The 20,074-nt window shown below is 32.4% G+C and overlaps 1 protein-coding gene across 6 annotated transcripts in view; it reads right to left on the minus strand.

Moving 5' to 3' along the window:
- GRIK2 (glutamate ionotropic receptor kainate type subunit 2) overlaps positions 1-20,074 on the minus strand; it is a 427,988-nt gene that overhangs the window by 159,607 nt on the left and 248,307 nt on the right. For all 6 annotated transcript variants that reach the window (XM_042803252.1, XM_042803250.1, XM_033008456.2 and 3 more), the window contains one exon: positions 11,692-11,898. In XM_042803252.1, coding sequence (XP_042659186.1) covers positions 11,692-11,898 — 207 coding nt within the window. The remainder of the gene's footprint in view (positions 1-11,691; positions 11,899-20,074) is intronic.

The raw sequence follows: 20,074 nt of genomic DNA on the forward strand, positions 1-20,074 counted from the left end.
TCAAAGACAGTTAAAATGTTACAGTTTCCAATGAGCTGAGTATTTATCTTCCTCGCGATGATATTAATTCAAATTAAAATCCTATGAGTGGTTTCTGAGTGCTCAGAATTTAGTATATGTTTTTATATCTTATCTACTGAGCTAAGATTTCTCAGTGTACTAGGGACATAACATTAAAATATTTCCCTGTAATATAATTTATTTGATGCTGTTTTGCCTAAAGTTTCACAGTTTTAAAAAAAAAAATTTCTTTAGCATTATTTCTAGACCTTGAAACCCTTCTTCTGAATGAGTCCTGAACAGTTTCAACCTTCATTTCCAAAATACAGAGGAAAAGTGTTAAAAACCAACATCAGTGGATCACAAAGACAGACTCAGACAATGGAAAACCATTGTGACCCAAGCCTACCGATGAACTCAAAGTTCTCAGAACAGCAACTAGCCAGAATCCAGTACAAAATCACTCCACCTGCACAGATTTAGAACAATGAAGATTAACATACATTGCTAACCAACTCTACAGCGCACACACACACTGATCCTGCATTGAATAAACACGTGCTTATTACACAAACAATGGTAAGCGGTTAACCTACCCTTTAACACGGGTGATTTGATTAGTCTTCACAACTGTATAACAACATATATAAACCCTGTTTTCCTCCATATCACATTCCCGAAGCATTAGGCTGGGGTACTGCATGCTCATTGCTTAAGAACAAATCCTCTGTAATTTTGCAATTTTTCCATGTCTCTCTCCTCAGTCCACAGTGGATTCACAAGGCACAAGTGTGAGTTTGAGTCCCACAAGAAACAGAGGTGCACTAGTGGCTTTGAGTCCCACTAGACCTGCTGATGTGTTAGTGGGCTCAAGTCCACTAGAAGGGAAGTAAGTACCACTGGAATTTCCTTGACATAAACATATAAACCTGTTACATTATCTACTACACTCACATGATCACTCACTCCTTATTCATTAAAGATCTGTGTGACGCTTTGACACCTCAAATAGTAGTACCTATATTCTCCCTCCACTTTTTTACATATTTCCGTTAGCCTGAATAGCCTGAAAACTCCTTAAGAAATGAAAATTAACTTTTTGTCTGTGAATATAGTTTGTGTTAATGAGTAACATTATGCATCATGCAAACTGTCCATCAGTCAAAATAATGTATTTTTAAAAATAATAATAAAATAAAATAGGCCTTATTAAGCCTATTTTTGAATGTGAAACTGAAGTACATGCAAGATGGTTGGGTATTATTTTCATTTTTATGATGAATAGATGTGGTTACTCAAGTAAAAATGGACAAAACCCATGATTTTTTATCTGAGAAACAAGTTGATTAATTTAAACCAAGATTTGTGAGATAATTTATCTTATGATATTAGCATAACTAAAAAAAAAAGCATTTTTTTTCATCAAACTATACAACCAGATGAAAGACAAGACTTTTGTCCAAACAGCTTAAATTATCTATTTAAAGGTAGAGAAAAATTAGAAACAAAAAAAAAGAACCTTGTGTTACAAAGGCACCGTTAGCAAAATTAATCTTTTATAATGGATAAAGATTCTCAGACACCTGCTTTTCACATTATAGTTTCTCATGGTAATCCTTATTTTTTCCAGCTCCTAATACAAACATGATAGGTGACAGGGATAATTAAAACAAATAATTAGAAAATAGCATAATTCTGTGATAAAACAGCTATGTTTACTTGCATAAACAACAGTCAGCATTCAGAAAAGTCTTAGTATATTTTGAGAGAGGAATCTATCTACTCATATTTACTGACAGTAATTAAAAAAAAAAAAAAAAAAAAAAAAAGAACACTCATGAACACTCAATTAATACTGTAGCATGGTACAAATAGTTTTGCAAAGACAGAATGTAACCTCACAATTGCTTCAAGCAAGACTTAAGTGTGATCTAACACCAAAAGGCAAACATCTTGAGTGCTTATTCCATACCCTTTTCTGAACTGGACTAGAGTTTGTGACAGGTATCCCCATGCCTCTAGTTGTTGTTCCATCAGTGAAAGACTCTCCCACTGGTCTTAGATCTGCCAGTGCTATGTGGGTGTCTTGGACACCTTAAGGAAGGCTCACCAGATTTACGTGTGGGCTACTGGCTTAATCGGTAGCAGTTTAAATTCCCATCACAGACCCTGAAGGTCTAATCAATACAGATAATGGAGTCTAAAGAACAATTTAGCTGACTAAGTTCTAGAAAAGTGGCTTGGGTTTCTGATTAGTATTTCCTTCATAAGAGATACTTTGGATACCCAACCCCTCCTCAGATGTGCTGCTCTAGAATAGGACAGATGTCCTCTGTCATATCTGCTGCTTTATGCACATGTGCTTGAGATCAAGGAGCACCTAACCTGAATTATTCCACTGAACAGAATTTATAAGTAAAATTTATCTCTTGGCTCTAGTATGATTTTCACTAGGTCTCTATTGGATAAATCAGAAGCCTACATAGCTAGTGCTCCAACAGACACTTATTACCAAAGCATTCATTTAGGCCTTTTAATACTGAACTTTTGTCTCTCAGAGACTGTTTTCCCCTCTGAGGAAAAACATTCTAATCTGTGGAACTGTACTCCAGATTCAATTGATTTTATGAGTCCTGATGTAAGTTCTGAGGTCAAGTAGGTTCTAAAAATGTATCTAAAAAAAAAGTTCATATCAAAATCCTGTGTTCTTTTTGAGAACATCTGCAATTATTAGTACTTTGCTTATGTAATAACACCGAGAGTAAAGGTAGGCATTGTCAAAAATTATCTTTCACATATATTCCATGAACTGCCCTTGTTTCATAGAACTATCACATAGCTTACCCTCTCAAATTCCATGCTTTTTACATATAAACCTTCTTTTTTTTTTAATGAGGCAAAATTAACAATATTACCATAACGTTAATTATCTCAGCAAGTAATTTGACATGCACAGAAGACAGTCATCAAAGATGTATCTATTCTAATATGATTATTCTCTGAATAAAGAAAATCTTCTCAGGATTACCAGGGCTTTAGAATAATATTATTAATGGGGGGGGGGGGGGGGGGGGGGAAGTACATTTAATGCACCCAACACAGCTTCTTTTTAAGGGAGGACAGAATAAGAATTTATTTTTTTGTCTTATATTGATGATCTATCGTAAATTTCAATATACAATTTATGTGTAAAAGAAGTAAGATCTCTTTTTTAAACTGGTTCTTATGTATATTGTACTTAGGTTTTCAATAGTTAGTATATTTAAAGAAAGAAAAGTCCTTCAAAAAAAAAAGAAATGTAAAATAACTCAAAAACTTATACACTTATACTAAAGAAACTTTACCACCTCAAGAGTGCAGAAACACATTTCAGACTATAAGAACTAAACTTTAAAGTGTTAACAGGTAACATACTGCAATTACATGCACCCAGTTCCCCCTTCTAAGAATGCAGATAATTATCTTTGTGAAAAACAGAAAACAATGCAAATTACTGAGTACTCTGAGTTTCTGTGGGTTTGGGGTTTTTATTTAGTTTTGTTTGGGTTTTTTTGAACAAATACTTTCATAGAAGTTGCACACTTGTTTTGCAGGTGCTGGTGGAGATGTACTCTACTCTGAAGTTGATTCTTTTTCACAAAAGAAAAGTGTTAAAAATAGACTCAACAATTATTTTTCAGTGCTTGACATATTATAGTGTATTTTAATATAATGTGAATAGTATCTGTTCTAGAGTGTTTAAAAATAACACTGCAGGTATGGAGAACTAAGAGAGAATAACATCAAAATGAAATTTTTTTTTTTTTTCTTCTTTTGCTGGTTTACTCAAGTAGCAAAAAATGTGAAATATGTGTATTACTACCTGGTATCTCACTGTTGACATGATATAGTAACAGGGTAAGAATTATTTGTAAGATAGTTGATAAAAAATTTCTATCCTAGAATTCTTCTATTTTATTGAAGTCAAAATTTTCCATGACAATCAGTATTTACCCAGTTCCTCAAAAGGAAAATCACTAAAACTCCAAATTGACTAGGAGTCAACATATGATCCTAAACTCAATATCTAATCCTAAAGTTCTAATTTTATCATCACCTCTTTTAATTAACGTATTGAAGAGATTTTTTTTCCCTTTCTCTATAGTGTATTAAAACCAGAACAACAATTTCAAAGAGAAATTCACTTATTAATTGATTGAAAAATACCTCTAAAAGAATTTCTAATACTTTTTTTTTTTTTTTTTTTTTATATATATATATAACAGTTACGGTCAGTAAATTCTCTTAACTGGGAAACAAAACCAACCTACTTTAAGATTCATTTTAAGGTCAAATTTTCTGTTGAAATATGAACAACTCTTATTAACAGTTTCTACAGAACACAAAAGTAAAATATCAAGGAGTTTTAATGATACTTTAATGATTCAAACAGGAATAGTGATGTGGAAGTAAAGCACTTAAAACATAGAACCATAGAATTGTTTATGTTGGAAAAGACCTTTAAGATCTTAAAGTCCAACTGTTAACATAACACTACCAAATCCACCACTAAACCCTGTCCCTGAGCACCACATCTACACTTCTTGTAAGTACCTCCAGGAATGGTCACTTGACCACTTCCCTGGGCAGCCTGTTTCAATGTTTGATAACCCTTTAGGTGAAGAAATTTTTCATAAAGTCCAATCTAAATCATCCCTGATGCAACTTGAAGCTGTTTCCTCTTGTCCTATCACTTGTTACTTGGGAGAATAGATTGACAACCACTTTGTTACAGCTTCCTTTCAGGTAGTTGTAGAGAGTGATAAGGTCTATCCAGAGCCTCCTTTCCAAGGAACAAGTCCTAAGACTTGTTCTATAGACCCTTCACCAGCTTTGTTGTCCGTCTTTGGACATGCTCCAGGACCTCAATGTCTTCTTGTAGTGAGTGGCCCAAAACTGGACACAGTATTCTTGGCCCATCGATTCAGCCTGTCCAGATCCCTCTGTAGAACCTTCCTACTCTCAAGCAGATCAACACTCCCACCCAACTTGGTGTCATCTGCAAAATTACTGAGGGTAATCTCACCCAGATCTTTGATAAAGATATGAAACAGAACTGTCCCAAATAATGAGCCATGGGGAACACCACTTGTGACTAGCCGCCAACTGGATTTATCTCCATTCACCACTACTCTTTGGGCTCGGCGATCCAGCCAGTTTTTTACCTAGCAAAGCATACATCAGTCCAAGCCATGAGCAGCCAGTTTCTCCAGGAAGATGCTGTGAGAAATAGTGTCAAAGGCTTTACTAAAGTCTAGGTAGACAACATCCACAGCCTTTCCCTTATCCACTAAGTGGGTCAACTTGTCATAGAAGGAGATCAGGTTAACCAAGCAAGACATGCCTTTCACAAACCCATGCTGACTGGGCCTAATCACCTGGTTTGGTGATGGTCCTGTATGTGCTGTGAGATGGCACTCAGGTTGATCTGCTCCATAACCTTCACCAGCACTGAAGTCAGACTGACAGACTTCTACTTCCCCAGATCTTCCTTCTGGCCATCCTTGTAGGTGGACATCACATTTGCTAACTTCCACTCAACTTGGACCTCCCCAGTTAGCCAGGACTACTGATAAATTATTGGAAGTATCTTCGTGACCACTTCTGCCAGTTCCCATAGGCCCACAGACCTATGTGTGTCTAAGTGGTGTAGCAGATCACTAACCACCTCCCCTTCGATTATGGAGGTTTCATTCTGTTCCCTTTCCTGCACTAATGCAGCATAAGGGAAAAGTATGCATATAAAATGTTAGGTCAAACTAATGAGGAACGTGGAGTTCACAAAATGGATTCATGAACTTCTTAGACTACAGAAACAGGGTCACTGCTGCAGACAAACATACAAAAGAAAGTCCTGGAGTGAGAGCTATTTTAATGTGTGGGCAAGAAAAGAAAAAAATAAAAGTTGATTTTTCAGGATATATAGAAGACATGGAAAGATGTGAACACAGTCTCTATAGAAAGGGAAATAAAGAGGAAGACATGTAAAATTACTCCCTTACGGTCTTGAACATTTATGAGAATGTTTGTGTTAGGAACAGTGACAGGAATGAAGGAAAAAAAAGGACAAGTAAAAAATAATGAGATAAGTTTTGGTGATGTTCAACTGAAATTTACATTAAGATAGTCAAGGTGAACATTAGAGAAGTCTGAGATGCAAGTTTAGGTATAGAAAGATAGGTCAGAGACAAAAGGTCAGTTTTTGCAGAAGTATGAGTTAGAATAACTACTGCATGTTTCTAGTTTTATTTTCTGATATAACATTATGTGATGGGGTGGTTAATCTATAATGTGAATTAATGGAAAATGTGTTAAAGAAGGAGTAATAACCATTTCTGGATTAAAATTGATAACTTTATAGCTTTTAATGTGATTGGAATAAATATTTTAAAAGACTGATATAGAAAAATGTTTTAAATTTAAGGTCTAAATAATTTGAAATCTTTCTCACAAATCCAAAGTAAAATATTACAATACTAGTTCACTATTTTTTTATCAGCACCTATTTAACTTCTTATCAGCAGTGCACTCAAATGTTGTCATATATAAATGCATTCTCTAGAGAATCTTCTTTTTTTGAATCTCCACTTATCTCAGATTTCAGGCATTTTTTTTTTTTAAAAAAAAAAAAGCTTACTCAGTTGATATATCTGTTTAAACTATGGCATCTATAATTTTAAAGAAATATGAAATGAATGACAGTTCACAGTCATAAGTATTGGCCACAAGGGAAGAGAGATAAACCGTTGTGCCAAAGTCCTGTATTTTCCAGACTGAGGTATGTAAGGCAAAACACATTTTTGAAGTCACTTCTGATATTCTGCTCCTGATTTATTAACTAGTTTGTCCTGTGAAACATTCTTATTATTTGCACCTGACGATAATGACTAGTAGAGCAGCCCTGAGCTAAAGTCTAGGGAGTTTTGAAAAAAACAACTAAGTCACTCTGAGAAATACAGAAAAGAGAAGGTAACATTGCATTCTATTTGATTAAAAAAAAAAAAAAAATCATTAAATTAAAATGTTACAATCCATTAATCCTCTACAGAGAAATATTTTGACAATGGACTAATAATACTAATGTTCAATAATTAGTAGCATATGAGTAAATGTCAGTCCATTAATTCAGGAGCAATATTTGGAAAAAAAAAAAAAAAATCAGGAGTTAAGTGTTATATAAAGATCTGAAAATGTCAACATCAGACCACATCAACTCAGTAATACAACGAGTCAACCATAAAGCAGATATAGTACTCTAAAGAGCACTGACATACCACAGATTTTATTGTCCAGCACATATAATATTGGTGCAAAAAGACAGAATGCTTGCTCTTTCTTTCTCCTTAGGAGTCTCTAATTCCCTACTGCTGTCAAATTTTCTGAGATTTCGATTAATGAAAGAGACATGGCTAAACTGTCCTGCACTGTGTATTGAAAATCTCAGCTGACAGACCTTTTGCATGAAAGTTACGAGGAGGAAGGCTGTATCTATCCTTGAGGAGAAGAGTCAAGAGAAGCTCCTTAGCTTTTATGAGGCTCTATATAACAGGACTTGCTGTAAGTATGAAGGAAAGATATGGAGTCCAAAATATATGATGAAACTGTATTTGAAAAGGGGAGGAAGAGAAAAGAAAAAGTGGAAGAAACCTAAATTCCTTTACACATAGAGTTTTCTTTGTCTCAGAAAGGAAGTAACATAAAATCTATAGTTTCTTATTGGAATCTTTTTTTCACTTCTGCACAGTAATCAAAAAAGCTTGGCTCTAGTCCTTCAAGAACATAAGGACCATAAATTAGGGAAAAAACAAAACAAAACAAAAAAATCCAACAAGTTATTTGTGGAATATATATCCAGAAACATTTTAAACTGATTATATAACTATCTGAAAGTATTCTGTTACTGAAATAATAAAAGGCCACTATTATTTTTACAAATGTAAACATTTTGTATGCAAGTATTTATTAGTAAGATACTGATTTTAAAAATTCAAAAGATACTGAAGTAAAACACAAAGCTATCTCTGAAGTTAACTCAAATTAATTAGTGCCTCCCAATTGTCCAACTGTGTGTCTTAGCTTCATCCAAGTTGAAAATCTTATTCTTCTGAGATACAAAGTTCCCTTTTAATCCTCACATATAATAAAAGAAGAGTCATGATATAAAAATTGGACCTTTTCTGTAATTATTTATGAATCATGAAAGATATGAAAGCCTTAAAGTCTATTTGTAATGCATAATATTTGTGCTGTAGCGGAGTCATTCAAAAAAAGAGCCAAGAAAAAAAAAATGTTCTTTTTAATGATATATAATAATAACAAATTATTTCCCAATGGATTTTTCACTGTCATTTATATCTCTGGGAAACTATAAAATAGTAATTTTTGCCTGTTTTAAAACCCAATTACAAGAATATTTTGAAGTAATTTTGGAGATGTAAACTAAAATGTCTAACAGGGAAAAAGGAAAAGTATGTATTTCTATTCTACCAGTATCTGCTAGCTATAGGGGAACATAATTTACACTCTCACACTATATATCACATACAATATAATAGAGTGCCATAACAACTTTTAGCACCACAGAACAACCTGAACTCTTCAGAATTTATAATTCAGTTCAAAACCAATTCAATAAATCTATCTTTGAATAAAGTTCTTGAAGCAAAGGCAGCAAGTCAGTATAAATAATACTTATTTATGAAGAATGCATCCATAAAAGTTGGAGATACCTGGATTTTAGCTTCCTCTCCCTCAAATATCTAACATCCTTGTCTTGAATTAAACAGAAAGGAGAGCAAAATATTGAATGAAAAATTGTGGCAAAGAATTCAGACTGCTTGACTAGAGAAATTAAATTTAAAATGTTTTCATAGGGAAGTCTCTCCATATTTGCTGTCCTAGTGAATATTTCTCTTCCATTTGAAGCTATAGAGACCACTGACTTTTCCAGCAAGAACTCATTATCATTCAGTTGTCAAAAGGAAGGAATCACTGAACTAATTTTTCACTTTCAGTATTTACTATTTATTCAAATGGAAACTAATCATTGTTTGGAGACCTATATCAGAATGATGTCATATGTGAATACTGAGTAAAACAATCAAAGAAAGAAGAAATGTGAGTAAACTCTGGAAAAGGAGACTGAAAACACACAAAGCCTGATGTAAAGGCTTCAGTCTCTATTCACATTATAGAATTTTAAACCTGAGACTGACATGATATGCTGAGCTCAATTCAAATATTATCTTCATTTCACGTACACTTTTGACTCCAAGCAATTATGTAAAGTGACTAATCACAGATTTAAAGTTTATTTAACAATTTAAATTCTATTTGGTACTTTTCATCTTTGTATAAATTGTGCACCTTGTTTTCTACACACATATTATACTGAAATTATCCATTTTATTTATTCTTGAAGTACAAATGCCACAAACTACCCTTGTGAAGTTATATACCACAGCAAAGTTTCCTTTCTTTCTGAATTTAAATGACTGACAATTAAAATATAACAAGCAGATAGAAATAAAATAAATTCTAAAAATATTTTTCAAATATATGTGACTACTATGGTAACTTTCAGAACTCTGTATTTATTCTGGAGTTCTTGTATTTTAATTAGAAACTCAGGTTGAAAAATTTAGACAGAATCATTTTACTTTTCCAAAAGAAATAGTAATTGATTTCATTAAATCTCTTTATACTAAACAAAACCTTTTTGACACTTTAAAAAAATATTCTCTATGGGAAAAGAAATACTGAAAAGCTAAGCTAATGGACCATGTGAAGTTCTAACCATATGGAATGATCAGATGCAGTAACTATCTGAAATTCTTCTCTAAATTCTTGAGCCTCAGTTCTGAGGTCTGAAGTGTTGCTTGTTAATAAAATGTACCAATAAGCAGCATGCAAATGAAGGGCACATAGGTATAAATAAATTCCATCTATTGAAATATATCACAAATTAATAATAGATAAAACCAGAGAAAAAATTAAAGGAAAATTCTAACAATCAGGAAATTGAGAGACACTAGTAAAAGTTATGATCCAGATTAATTTCAGCTACATCATCCATGATGCTCTAACACAATATCTGAACATAACTTCAAAAAGCAAAATAAATTTTAATCTGTTTAGTTATATTTTATCTATGGGAAAAAGGAACATGTGTTCCATTCTGTGTTATCAAGATGAAAGGATTGGAAAAGCTCCTGTTCCTTATGCTTTACTGCTGCAACTTCTTCAAATGTATTTTATTTCAAGATTATCTTAGTGAATATCTTAGGAGGCCATACTAGTGCTTGTTCAAGAAAGCTTTAGGGCTAAATAATAAAAGCATACCAAAATGGGATTTTTCTTTGCTTCTGAAAAATTATACTAGAAATACTTCCACAATATCCATCCCAATCACAGAAAATTAGTTCCAGATGATGATACTACCTAAGCATCAAATCTAATAGCTATGCATGCCTATGCATTTATATATGTGTGAAAATATACATGTATAAAGATGGAGAGTCTAGATAAATGTCTGCTTTCTATGTATGTGTACTAGGTATAAAACACATTTGAAGATAATATAAATATAATACTCCCATGCATTCTTCTTAAAAGTGTGAAGCTAGGCATAATCAACATCTGTTGCAACAGCAATACCAGATTATTATTTACTAGAAAAGCACAAAGATAACAGCCCTTCTAGTAAATACGAATATTTTGATTAGCACGGATTTTGCCCATCTGCTGAAAACTTAAAGCAAATTGAAACAAGACTAGTGAATATTTTTTTTAAGTTATTCATGCAGCTTCTGCCATTAGGATGTTTCACTTGAATTAGTTATAAAATAGCCTTCCCTTCTTCCTATTTTAAAAGACAATAATGTGCAGAATATGTTTTATCTCATTCTTTGATCAAATGTCTCTATATCAAGCAGTTCACCCTATGAAATGCAAAAAGGGACAATGATATCATTTTCAAATTGACTAAAATGTTTCTAAGACACTGAGTTCAATTGTCATGACCAACTGGGAAAGCATGCTTTGAAGGATGCAAAGTAATATCTGCCTTACCATATACAAATAATTGTAATGGTATCTCTTTTGATACACATTGCATTACTTTGCTCCTTCAGTATATGTTGATATTTTTGTCTTATTGCTCGCACTTTATTGTTAATGTTTTGATAAAGATATTCTTCTTTCTGTATATAAAATAATTTATGTGTTTACATTACATACACAAAATCTTATCTAAGACAAAGTCTCAGATCCACTATCAGAAGAGGAGGCATGACTTCTATTGATTAATAAAGACACGTGTTTTGTCACAATAAAACATATATTTGTTCTCAGAAATAAATTATGAATACTACCTATTCCATATTTTGACTTAAGCATATGCCTTGGAAGAGCTAAGCCAGTTTGGCAGAAATAACTGCTGACTATAGGCAAAGCAGAGATGCAGAATAATGTTTGTTTTAACAAATTCTACACTAAAGAAATAATTTATGTGAATCTACTTGCACTATTTCTTTAAATATCTGCATTTTCCAAAACAGTGCTATTCAAATGGTGTTATCATAAAAGTTTTACAATTTGTATAGATAGAATTGAAATTTAAATGCATAGTAGAAAATTTCCACGTTAACTTACATGATCAATTAGCTCACGAACCATTCCATTCCACTGTCCACTGGCATCTTCCTGGGCTCCATATTTCCCATCCTCTACCAGTCTAATCTCATAGGAAAATCCAAGAATAGTAGACAGCTCCCTGAGGAGGTCAATGCAATAACCTTCAAATCGATCATTTCCATACAAGGGTTTGTCAGACTTCTTGAACATAACATATGGCTCTTCCTATAAAAATTAAAAAGACAGAATGGATAATGAGTGCTCCCACATCTTTCTTTTCTTTTTAACCTAAAGTAGTACCCTGTCATGATACCACTCTGTACAAACAACTAAAATGAAAAGTATAATCCTTTTAGTTTTTGGTTTTGATAAAGACTTTCTGTCTAAAGTCTTCATCTTCAAACTGAAGTTAGTCAGAAGACCTTCTTTCCCATTTTTATTTGAAAAAAAATAAACTGTAAACATGGTAGACATATCTTCAAGGAATTTATGTAAACACTAAATTTAAATTAGCTCCTTAACAAATTACATTTTACACCAATATCAAAAACACTGTTTTGATGGACATTGTAAACCTCTTAAAATGAAGAAAAAATGTGCTTTGGCAACTGAAAAAAAAAATTAGTTCAAAACCCAAACATCAATCAAGTGCTTTAAGTATCAACTTTTACACTTTTCTTTACACAAGTATTTTAACTATTTTATCAATGCTTTGTTAGATAAAGTATAGAAAACCCACATGGGGAGGAAAAAGTCAGTGAAAGCACCTACTCTTCTGTTTCCTCAGTTTATAGTCTGTCATTTACAAGACTGCAGCAAACCAGAAAAAAGTTAACTCAAAAAGAAAATCCTATGATATACATTCCATGAAAACTGATTTTATTTTCTTTAAAAAATTTATCTTCTTATATTTAAACTACAATGTGACGTTTTTCTTTTTTACATAAAGTGGTGTACAAACAGAACAGCAAACAAATTAAAATGATTGTCAGACTATTCATAATTATGGGAAGAAACAACATTTAGCAAAATACAGGATTTTTACATATGTTTCTCAGTATAGGATAGCCTTCCTCAAATACAAAGCTGAAAGGAAAAAGATGAAAAACAAATGGTAGAATTTTCCACTAAAGTATGGCCCCAATATTCAAGTTGCATTTGACAGTTTAAATACATAACTCAGTCTTTGCTCATGTTTTAGACAGGCTTTTTTCATTTTTTACAGTAATAAACAAATAAGCACCAGGCAAGGTAAGACAAATAGTAGTAGATGCAATTACTGCATCAAATACAACTCTCCATGACTAATCAGCTAAACTCTCCAGAGTAACTTAAAAAAATTCATACAGACCTAAATCTCTGTATCAGCACTCATCAGGGTTAAAGGCATTTCATTCTACAGGCATCTGACAGATTTAATAAGAATTTGTCAGCAAACATAATGTGAACATCTGTCTTGAGGTGTCCCATTATTTAAGCATTACATCTGCATTAAACTGTAACTTTAGCATATAAGATTTTACCCAAAATGCAAAGGAGAAAGCAGAAAGATCTCATGCTCTTAAAATAAGTGTGTTCAGAACATATCTGTTCCCCTGTTGTCTCTTATTTTTTTTCCTAAATAAAACACATTACTGAATCAAGACTCGGCTGAGATTTTATTTTCATATACTTCTACTGAAATTAATAAAGTTACAGCCATATTTTTAAAAAATACAGCACTGAACTTGCAATTAACAATGAATGTAACATGAAATAAATTGTCCAGAGAAACTATTATGATGTTTTGACAGAAACTTTTCAAACAATAGATAGGCAAATGACTTCAGGAGATCTCTCTGGATGTAGTACTGACGAAAACAAAAACCTGACTGAAAATATGAAAGCTGAAAGCAATTTCAGTGACAACTATCTTTGAATAATTATTGAGAAGCAGAGTCACTGACAGAACAAAAACTGTATATGAAAACAGTTGTTAATAAACTGAGACAATTGATATGAAATATCTCATAGAAAACAACTGAAAGGAAGACTGTTTTTCAAGTGAAATGAGAATTCCTTAAAAAAGCCCACTACTGGCCAAGCAGAAGCTATGCTAGGACAAAACACAGAAAGTGTAGAAAAAGAAGCAACAAGACTCAAACATTAATTCTTTTATGAACTGAAACTCAGAAAAGGAAATATGGAGGAAGTGAAATGTGAAGGATGTGAAAACTCAGAATGTGAAGGACAAACAGAAAAGCAAACATAAAACTTATGCAGGGACAAATGCATAAATGCCCAAGCATAAAATACAGTATGAATAACAATTGATATTACGGACAAAAAGTGACATTCTAGAAACAATAATAAAAGGAAATTCTAGGAACTAGTTCATCTTTTGCCGAACACGAAAACAAAATCATGAAATCACATTACAAAGACAATCAAACAGCTTGATTTTCCTGTGCCTATATTCTCTGAAAAGGCTAATGTTGATCATATAATATATAAAACTAACATAGGAAACAGATGAAAAAGTGTTTAGATTGAAATACAGAAAGATAACTTCAATGAGACCTTGAACTTTAAATATGTTCAGGAATTTGGGACCTGATGATTTCACAGATAAACCAGTTTTAGTAATTTCAGGTCCATTAAGAATTACCTCTAAGAATTCATGAAGGATTTAAGGATACTGTTAAAGGCTTATCTTTAACAAATTGAAGAAAGGAGGGCTATGAAATTTTAGACTGATTAATGCAATTTTTAGAAAACCAGTATTTGTATCCTAAGTAAATTACAAACTATTTAATTTGTGGGAATCTAAAACTAAGAGAATATGGAGAAGGAAAGAAGTTGAGGCAAGTCAATATGTCACGTTATATGCAAAGCCATTCTGTTCTCTCTAAAATCATAAAGAAAATTTGACTGTTCAGAAATATGCACTTCATTGAAGAGATTAGTTCTCAATCTGGGAAGTTATAAGTGATATTATGTTGTAGGGTACAGTTAAGTGTTTCAGTTATTCTTGAACAGAAAAGATGCTAATTGGATTTGTATTAAGTCTACAGTGCGGCAGGATCAGAATTCAAAATGGTAAATTTCAGAAAATGGAAGAGTAATTTTTTAAAATTACATTCAAAAGGAATTAATTAATATTTCCACACTTCAGATGAATAATAAATTGCAGAACTTCAGGAGGAAAAGAGCTGATTAGGTAGAAACTCTATAAAATTAAGTTCCAGATATTATAGAACATGTACTAGACTCAACAATATCACAGCATTAACTGAGAAAAAAAACCCTGACCTATTTGGATCTGCTTTGAGTGGGCATTGAGACTGGAGCTTGCTGTCAAAATTACGCTACTATTTTTGACACTATTAATGTTTCAGTTGTATCCATTTGGTTTTGAATACTGTAGTTCAGAAGAAACATAAACCAAAGTCTACAAAACAGAATGAGGAGACTGAAAGAATGTAGGTTGTTGCACCTAAGGAAGAACAAACTGAGGGAGAAGTGATAGAAGTCTTCAACACATACAAAGTAGTTGCAAAAAGGAATCAGAAAAGTTCTTTTCTGTAGAGGGGACAGGAATTAATGGCCCTAAACTCTGGCAAAAGAAGTAAAGGTTAGAAATTAGGAGACACTTTATAATGATAATTATTCTTAAGTCCCACAGTAGGTTATCTAAAAAATGAGGTCAAGAAAGCAGCTACCTGTGGCAACTACTTCTGATGTGAAAAGAACATTCACCATCAAGGAAATTAAATCATAACAACTGAAATGTTGTCCATTTCAGCTGTGAGGTTCTGTGGTTTTGAAATTTTCCAAAATGTCTGGAACATCTTTATTAACAGCAGTTAAATCAAATATATTATTCCATATTAAATTGGGATTAAATATTCAATAAAATTGTTTAGCCATGCTGTAAATCCTAACCTTTATTTCTGAAGGTGTAAAAAACCCTGTTACAGATGTTACAAGACTCATATGTGCGCTTTCCAAAAATAACATTCTATATATGAGTCTGTAGGCATTATGAAATTCCTGTGTAGCTTGGAATACTCATGTGCACAGATCCTAGACATTTGCTCTCTGAGTTGTTCAGATATTTACAACGTCACACATCCCCCAATCTATCTGGAATCCTGACAAGATTCTTGATAACAGTTTTGTTTCTATCTCCCATTACAAGCACTTCTGAATTTTATATGGGGCAGAATTTAAATATATGTAGTATCAGGGAGGCAGTACAATTGCCAATTCTTGCTTTTATGTCTCCTTTACTTAGCAAGGACATTAGAATTTTCTTCTAGCTCATTCATACATTCTTGCATATTTTCCTGTAAAATCATTACAGTAATCATCAACCATTTTATCCATTCTTCTGATGCTTTTTTTACACTTTATTAAAAGAAAAAATCTTGTAACACTTTCTGGAATCCATAGATCCAACCCCATACTCTTTTATTATTCTTTACTCTGACCATACTCTTTTATTATTCTTGGATAAAGGCTACAATAGATTCTATGCTACTATTTAATAATTATAATATTTTGTTATGGAAAAAAAAATTATGGAATAAAACGTTGAGAAGACTGATCAATAAGATATGAACGCTCTCTTAATACTTTCACAGTCCTTACATTAAACCATTATTTAATGTTTCTTGCTGCTTTTCCATACAGTTTTCCACGTCCAAAACATTTTGGCAGCTTCATCTCTAATAGCTCTTATTAATATCAAAGTCTTCTGTAGTTCTCTTTTTCCTCTGATAATACACAATACACATTCTAAATACTGAACATGGCATTAATTTCTTCTGGACAAGTCCATCCAAAAGATCTACTACATGTTTATCTGAAAGTTTTAAATTTATAGTATGGATTATTGTAAAATTGACTGCTAAGTACACTCTCAGGAAAGTGTTTATGCATTAAACATATGACAAATATTACTTCTTGATGGATTATCAGTGTCACCAAAATCTTTCACTAGGACAATTATTATAGATTAGGTAAACAGAGCATCTAACTTGAGTGATTTGTAGATTAACAACTGGTTTAAACTTATTTTAACATTGTTCACAATTTAATTTTGTCCTTCAGCTTCTGAAAACATGACCCTTTAAAGTAACCAGACCACATCACAAAATTAGTTGATCAGACTTGTTTTCAGAAAGTTTACAAAATATACTTTAAAATCTTCTAAACAATTTCAGTTGAAATTAAGTCTTTCAACTGGAAAAATCTCCCAGAAAAAAAAAAAAAAAACAAACAAACAAACAAACAAAACAACAACAACAACAAAACAAAACAAAAAAAAAACAACACAAAACAAACAAACAAACAAAAAATCTTAGCACTTTTAGTATTGTTTCAGATGACATGAGTAGCTTAAAGCAAAAGCCACTAAATATGCACTGTCTATACACAGGTACTCCAAGAAAAAGATTCCTGAATAAATATTCATGCAGAGACAATGTTTCCAGAAAAAACATGTATACTCTGAAATAACTTAGGCTATAGGAAAGGGATTCTACAAGGTATTTTTATCAAATGTGCTTTTCCTGAATTAAGAGCAACTAAAGGGATTGTTATTGCACTTTGAAAACAACCCTTTTCTTCATCCAAATTAATCATGCTTCTACTTTAGCTTATTCTCAGCGTGTGAAATTTGACAATTTTGTAGCAAACCTTTGACCAGCTCGGTAGTAAGGAATTACCCAAAATAAGTTTATACATATAGAAATACTTAGAATATGGAAATAAAGAAAAAGATAAAGGGCATTGGGAATAATGAAAAGATGAAAGGGACTTAGGTAAATAAAGTTTTGCTATCATTATCTTATCTTTGAAATTGGTAGGCTAGATAAATTGGTGTTTTCTCACAAGACTTAAACCATAGAAGTTGATAAACCTTCTGTGCAAGAACAGAGTCTAAATTACATATACTCAGAATGTTCACATATATAATCATATATCTAATTCTACAGTTATATAATTCATAGTATTTAATGTAAATATTTTTAGAAAAAGCAAGAAATGGAAAGGGTGTTATTTCAATGCCAACAGAGAGGTACATACTGAGCAAGAGCATCCTTACGTATCTGTGCTCAGAAACATGAAGTACACTCCTCCAGCTTTCAGTATATACCTCTATCACCAAACTATCAAATATAATCTGAATTCAAACACTGGTTTTGTTTCAACTGGTTATATTACATATGGATAGCTTTTTCTCTGAAGGGAAAGTCTTTACACCATTAGTTCCTTCTAAAATAGGAGGGTTTAAAAGAAGATTAAAAGCAAACAACTAGAAACTTTGATTTTCACTGGAAAAAAACCTGCCAATATCTCTATCACTTAGGACAACAGTAAAACAAAGTAACCCTTTCTGTGAGATTTTTTAGAAATTTGAGATATAATGTAAATGCATTCTGTTTGGTGCTTAGAAGTTAAGAAGCTCTGAAGCTTCAGTGCTACATTGCACCTGAAGGAGATAGTCACATGAAAAGTTAGTAGTCCGAAATGTTCAATTTGGCTAATTAACTCTATGAACATGAGCCTGGGTTATCTGAAGGATGCAATCACCCTTTCATGCATGGGTGGCTGTAAATATTCCGTCAGTGTAATACAGGTGAGCAATTTGGAAAAATCTAACACTACAGAGTTGAAAATAATTTTCTTGCACATGCCATCAAGACTGTTTACACTGGTTCTCTCAATAACATTACAGCACCAATATTGTTGTCAGTTAGATTTTAACCTGTGAATCTTAAAAGCAGATCTTCCTAGTATAAGATGTCTTTATGATTTTCAGCAAATTTCTGTGAAGTTATCTGGCAGGTTTAAGCTCATCACATACATATTTAATTTATTCAATGACAATGGAACCAGAATGTATACCCTGTGTGACTAGAATACTTGGAGTTTATTTGGAAAACATTAGTGTATGTTATCATAACCATATTTTTAAAGGATGTTAAAGAAAAAAAGGCAACTAACCAATCACTCACTGTACAGGACATCACTGAACCTGACTGTGTATACCAGCCTACTAAACCTGCCCATGGCTGCTAACGTGAGAGCAGCCATCTTTAAACTGTATATGCGACTGCCACAAAAATTAGTGAGTGCCAGAGAAGAATTTATAGGGTATGAAGAATTTACATTCTGTAGTTCTGATATAAGTACTATCTTAATAAAATTAATGGGAAATATACCTTTAAAGCTCTATATGGTATAGTATCCTGTTCTTGAAGCTTGACTGTAGTTTGGATGCAGTAAGATGTTTGCTTTTTAAGTACAAAAAGTATCATGACTAGTTACGAAATGGTGGTCATGATTGTATGACTTTACTTTGTTTTCCTACCCATGGAGACCTTATGTGGAGTGCAAGTTGGATAATGTAGAGGAAAACTGTCTTTTAAAAACCACCAGGTCAAAGGAAACAAAAAATGTTATCAACGCATTCATCAACAACTGTTCAGCCTAAAACATAAGAAAATCTAACACACTTGCAAATGGATTTCTGAACAGTTAAGAAAGTTAAAAAATATTTTCGGAGCAATTTTCAGCTAAAAAAAGACCTATATGAAGTGAGTATATAGCAGGATGGAATCTCTCCTTTCCATAAATGTTATTCTATATCTTAGTAGTCTTAAATTCAGATGAATGTAACTCTGTGATACTCTGCAGAATTCTCAAAGATTTAAGAGAATCACAAGGGGATAGGGTTTTATTCTCAGAGATAGTTCATTGGAAGAAAGTAAATGAAAGGCAGTTAATTCTAATGACTCAAAAAGTGATATAATACAGTCATCTGGTTTCATGAAATGCAGGTTTATGTGTAGTTAAAGAGACATCTAATTTATGTGGCCTTTATCTCAGCACAAGGAAAATCATTATCTGCAAACCATTTATCTAATATCTAGTCCAGTTGACTAGAAAGAAATAAGTATTTGTTCAGTACAAAACATTATGAGAAGAAAATTGATCAAGTCTAGAGAGGACATGAGGTACAAATAAAGCTTACTAATGATAATCGTCAGGATAAAAAAAAAAAAAAAGAGATTAATTGTAATCATGATGACAAATCTAGCAGGAAAATAAGTATTCTCAGAATAGTTTAATTTCATTTTTCAACCATTAAGAAAATAACAAGTTAGCCAAAATAAGTGTATTTCTTGTTCATATATTGATTGAATGATTATTTGTCAGTGAAATATATGTCACTAAATGGTACTACATACGTCTATGTAACAGAAAGCAAAATCTGACTTTTATAACAGACAACAATCTGATTGAAATATATAGAAGACTGACAAAGTCAGTACTAAAATTACCTAAAATAAATAAACAAATACTAAAGATTAAAATATAAATACCAACTCAAAGGTACTGAAAGTAATTT

This window comes from Tyto alba, unplaced genomic scaffold (assembly GCF_018691265.1).
Source record: "Tyto alba isolate M040663 unplaced genomic scaffold, T.alba_DEE_v4.0 Super-Scaffold_40, whole genome shotgun sequence".
Classification (NCBI taxonomy): domain Eukaryota; kingdom Metazoa; phylum Chordata; class Aves; order Strigiformes; family Tytonidae; genus Tyto; species Tyto alba.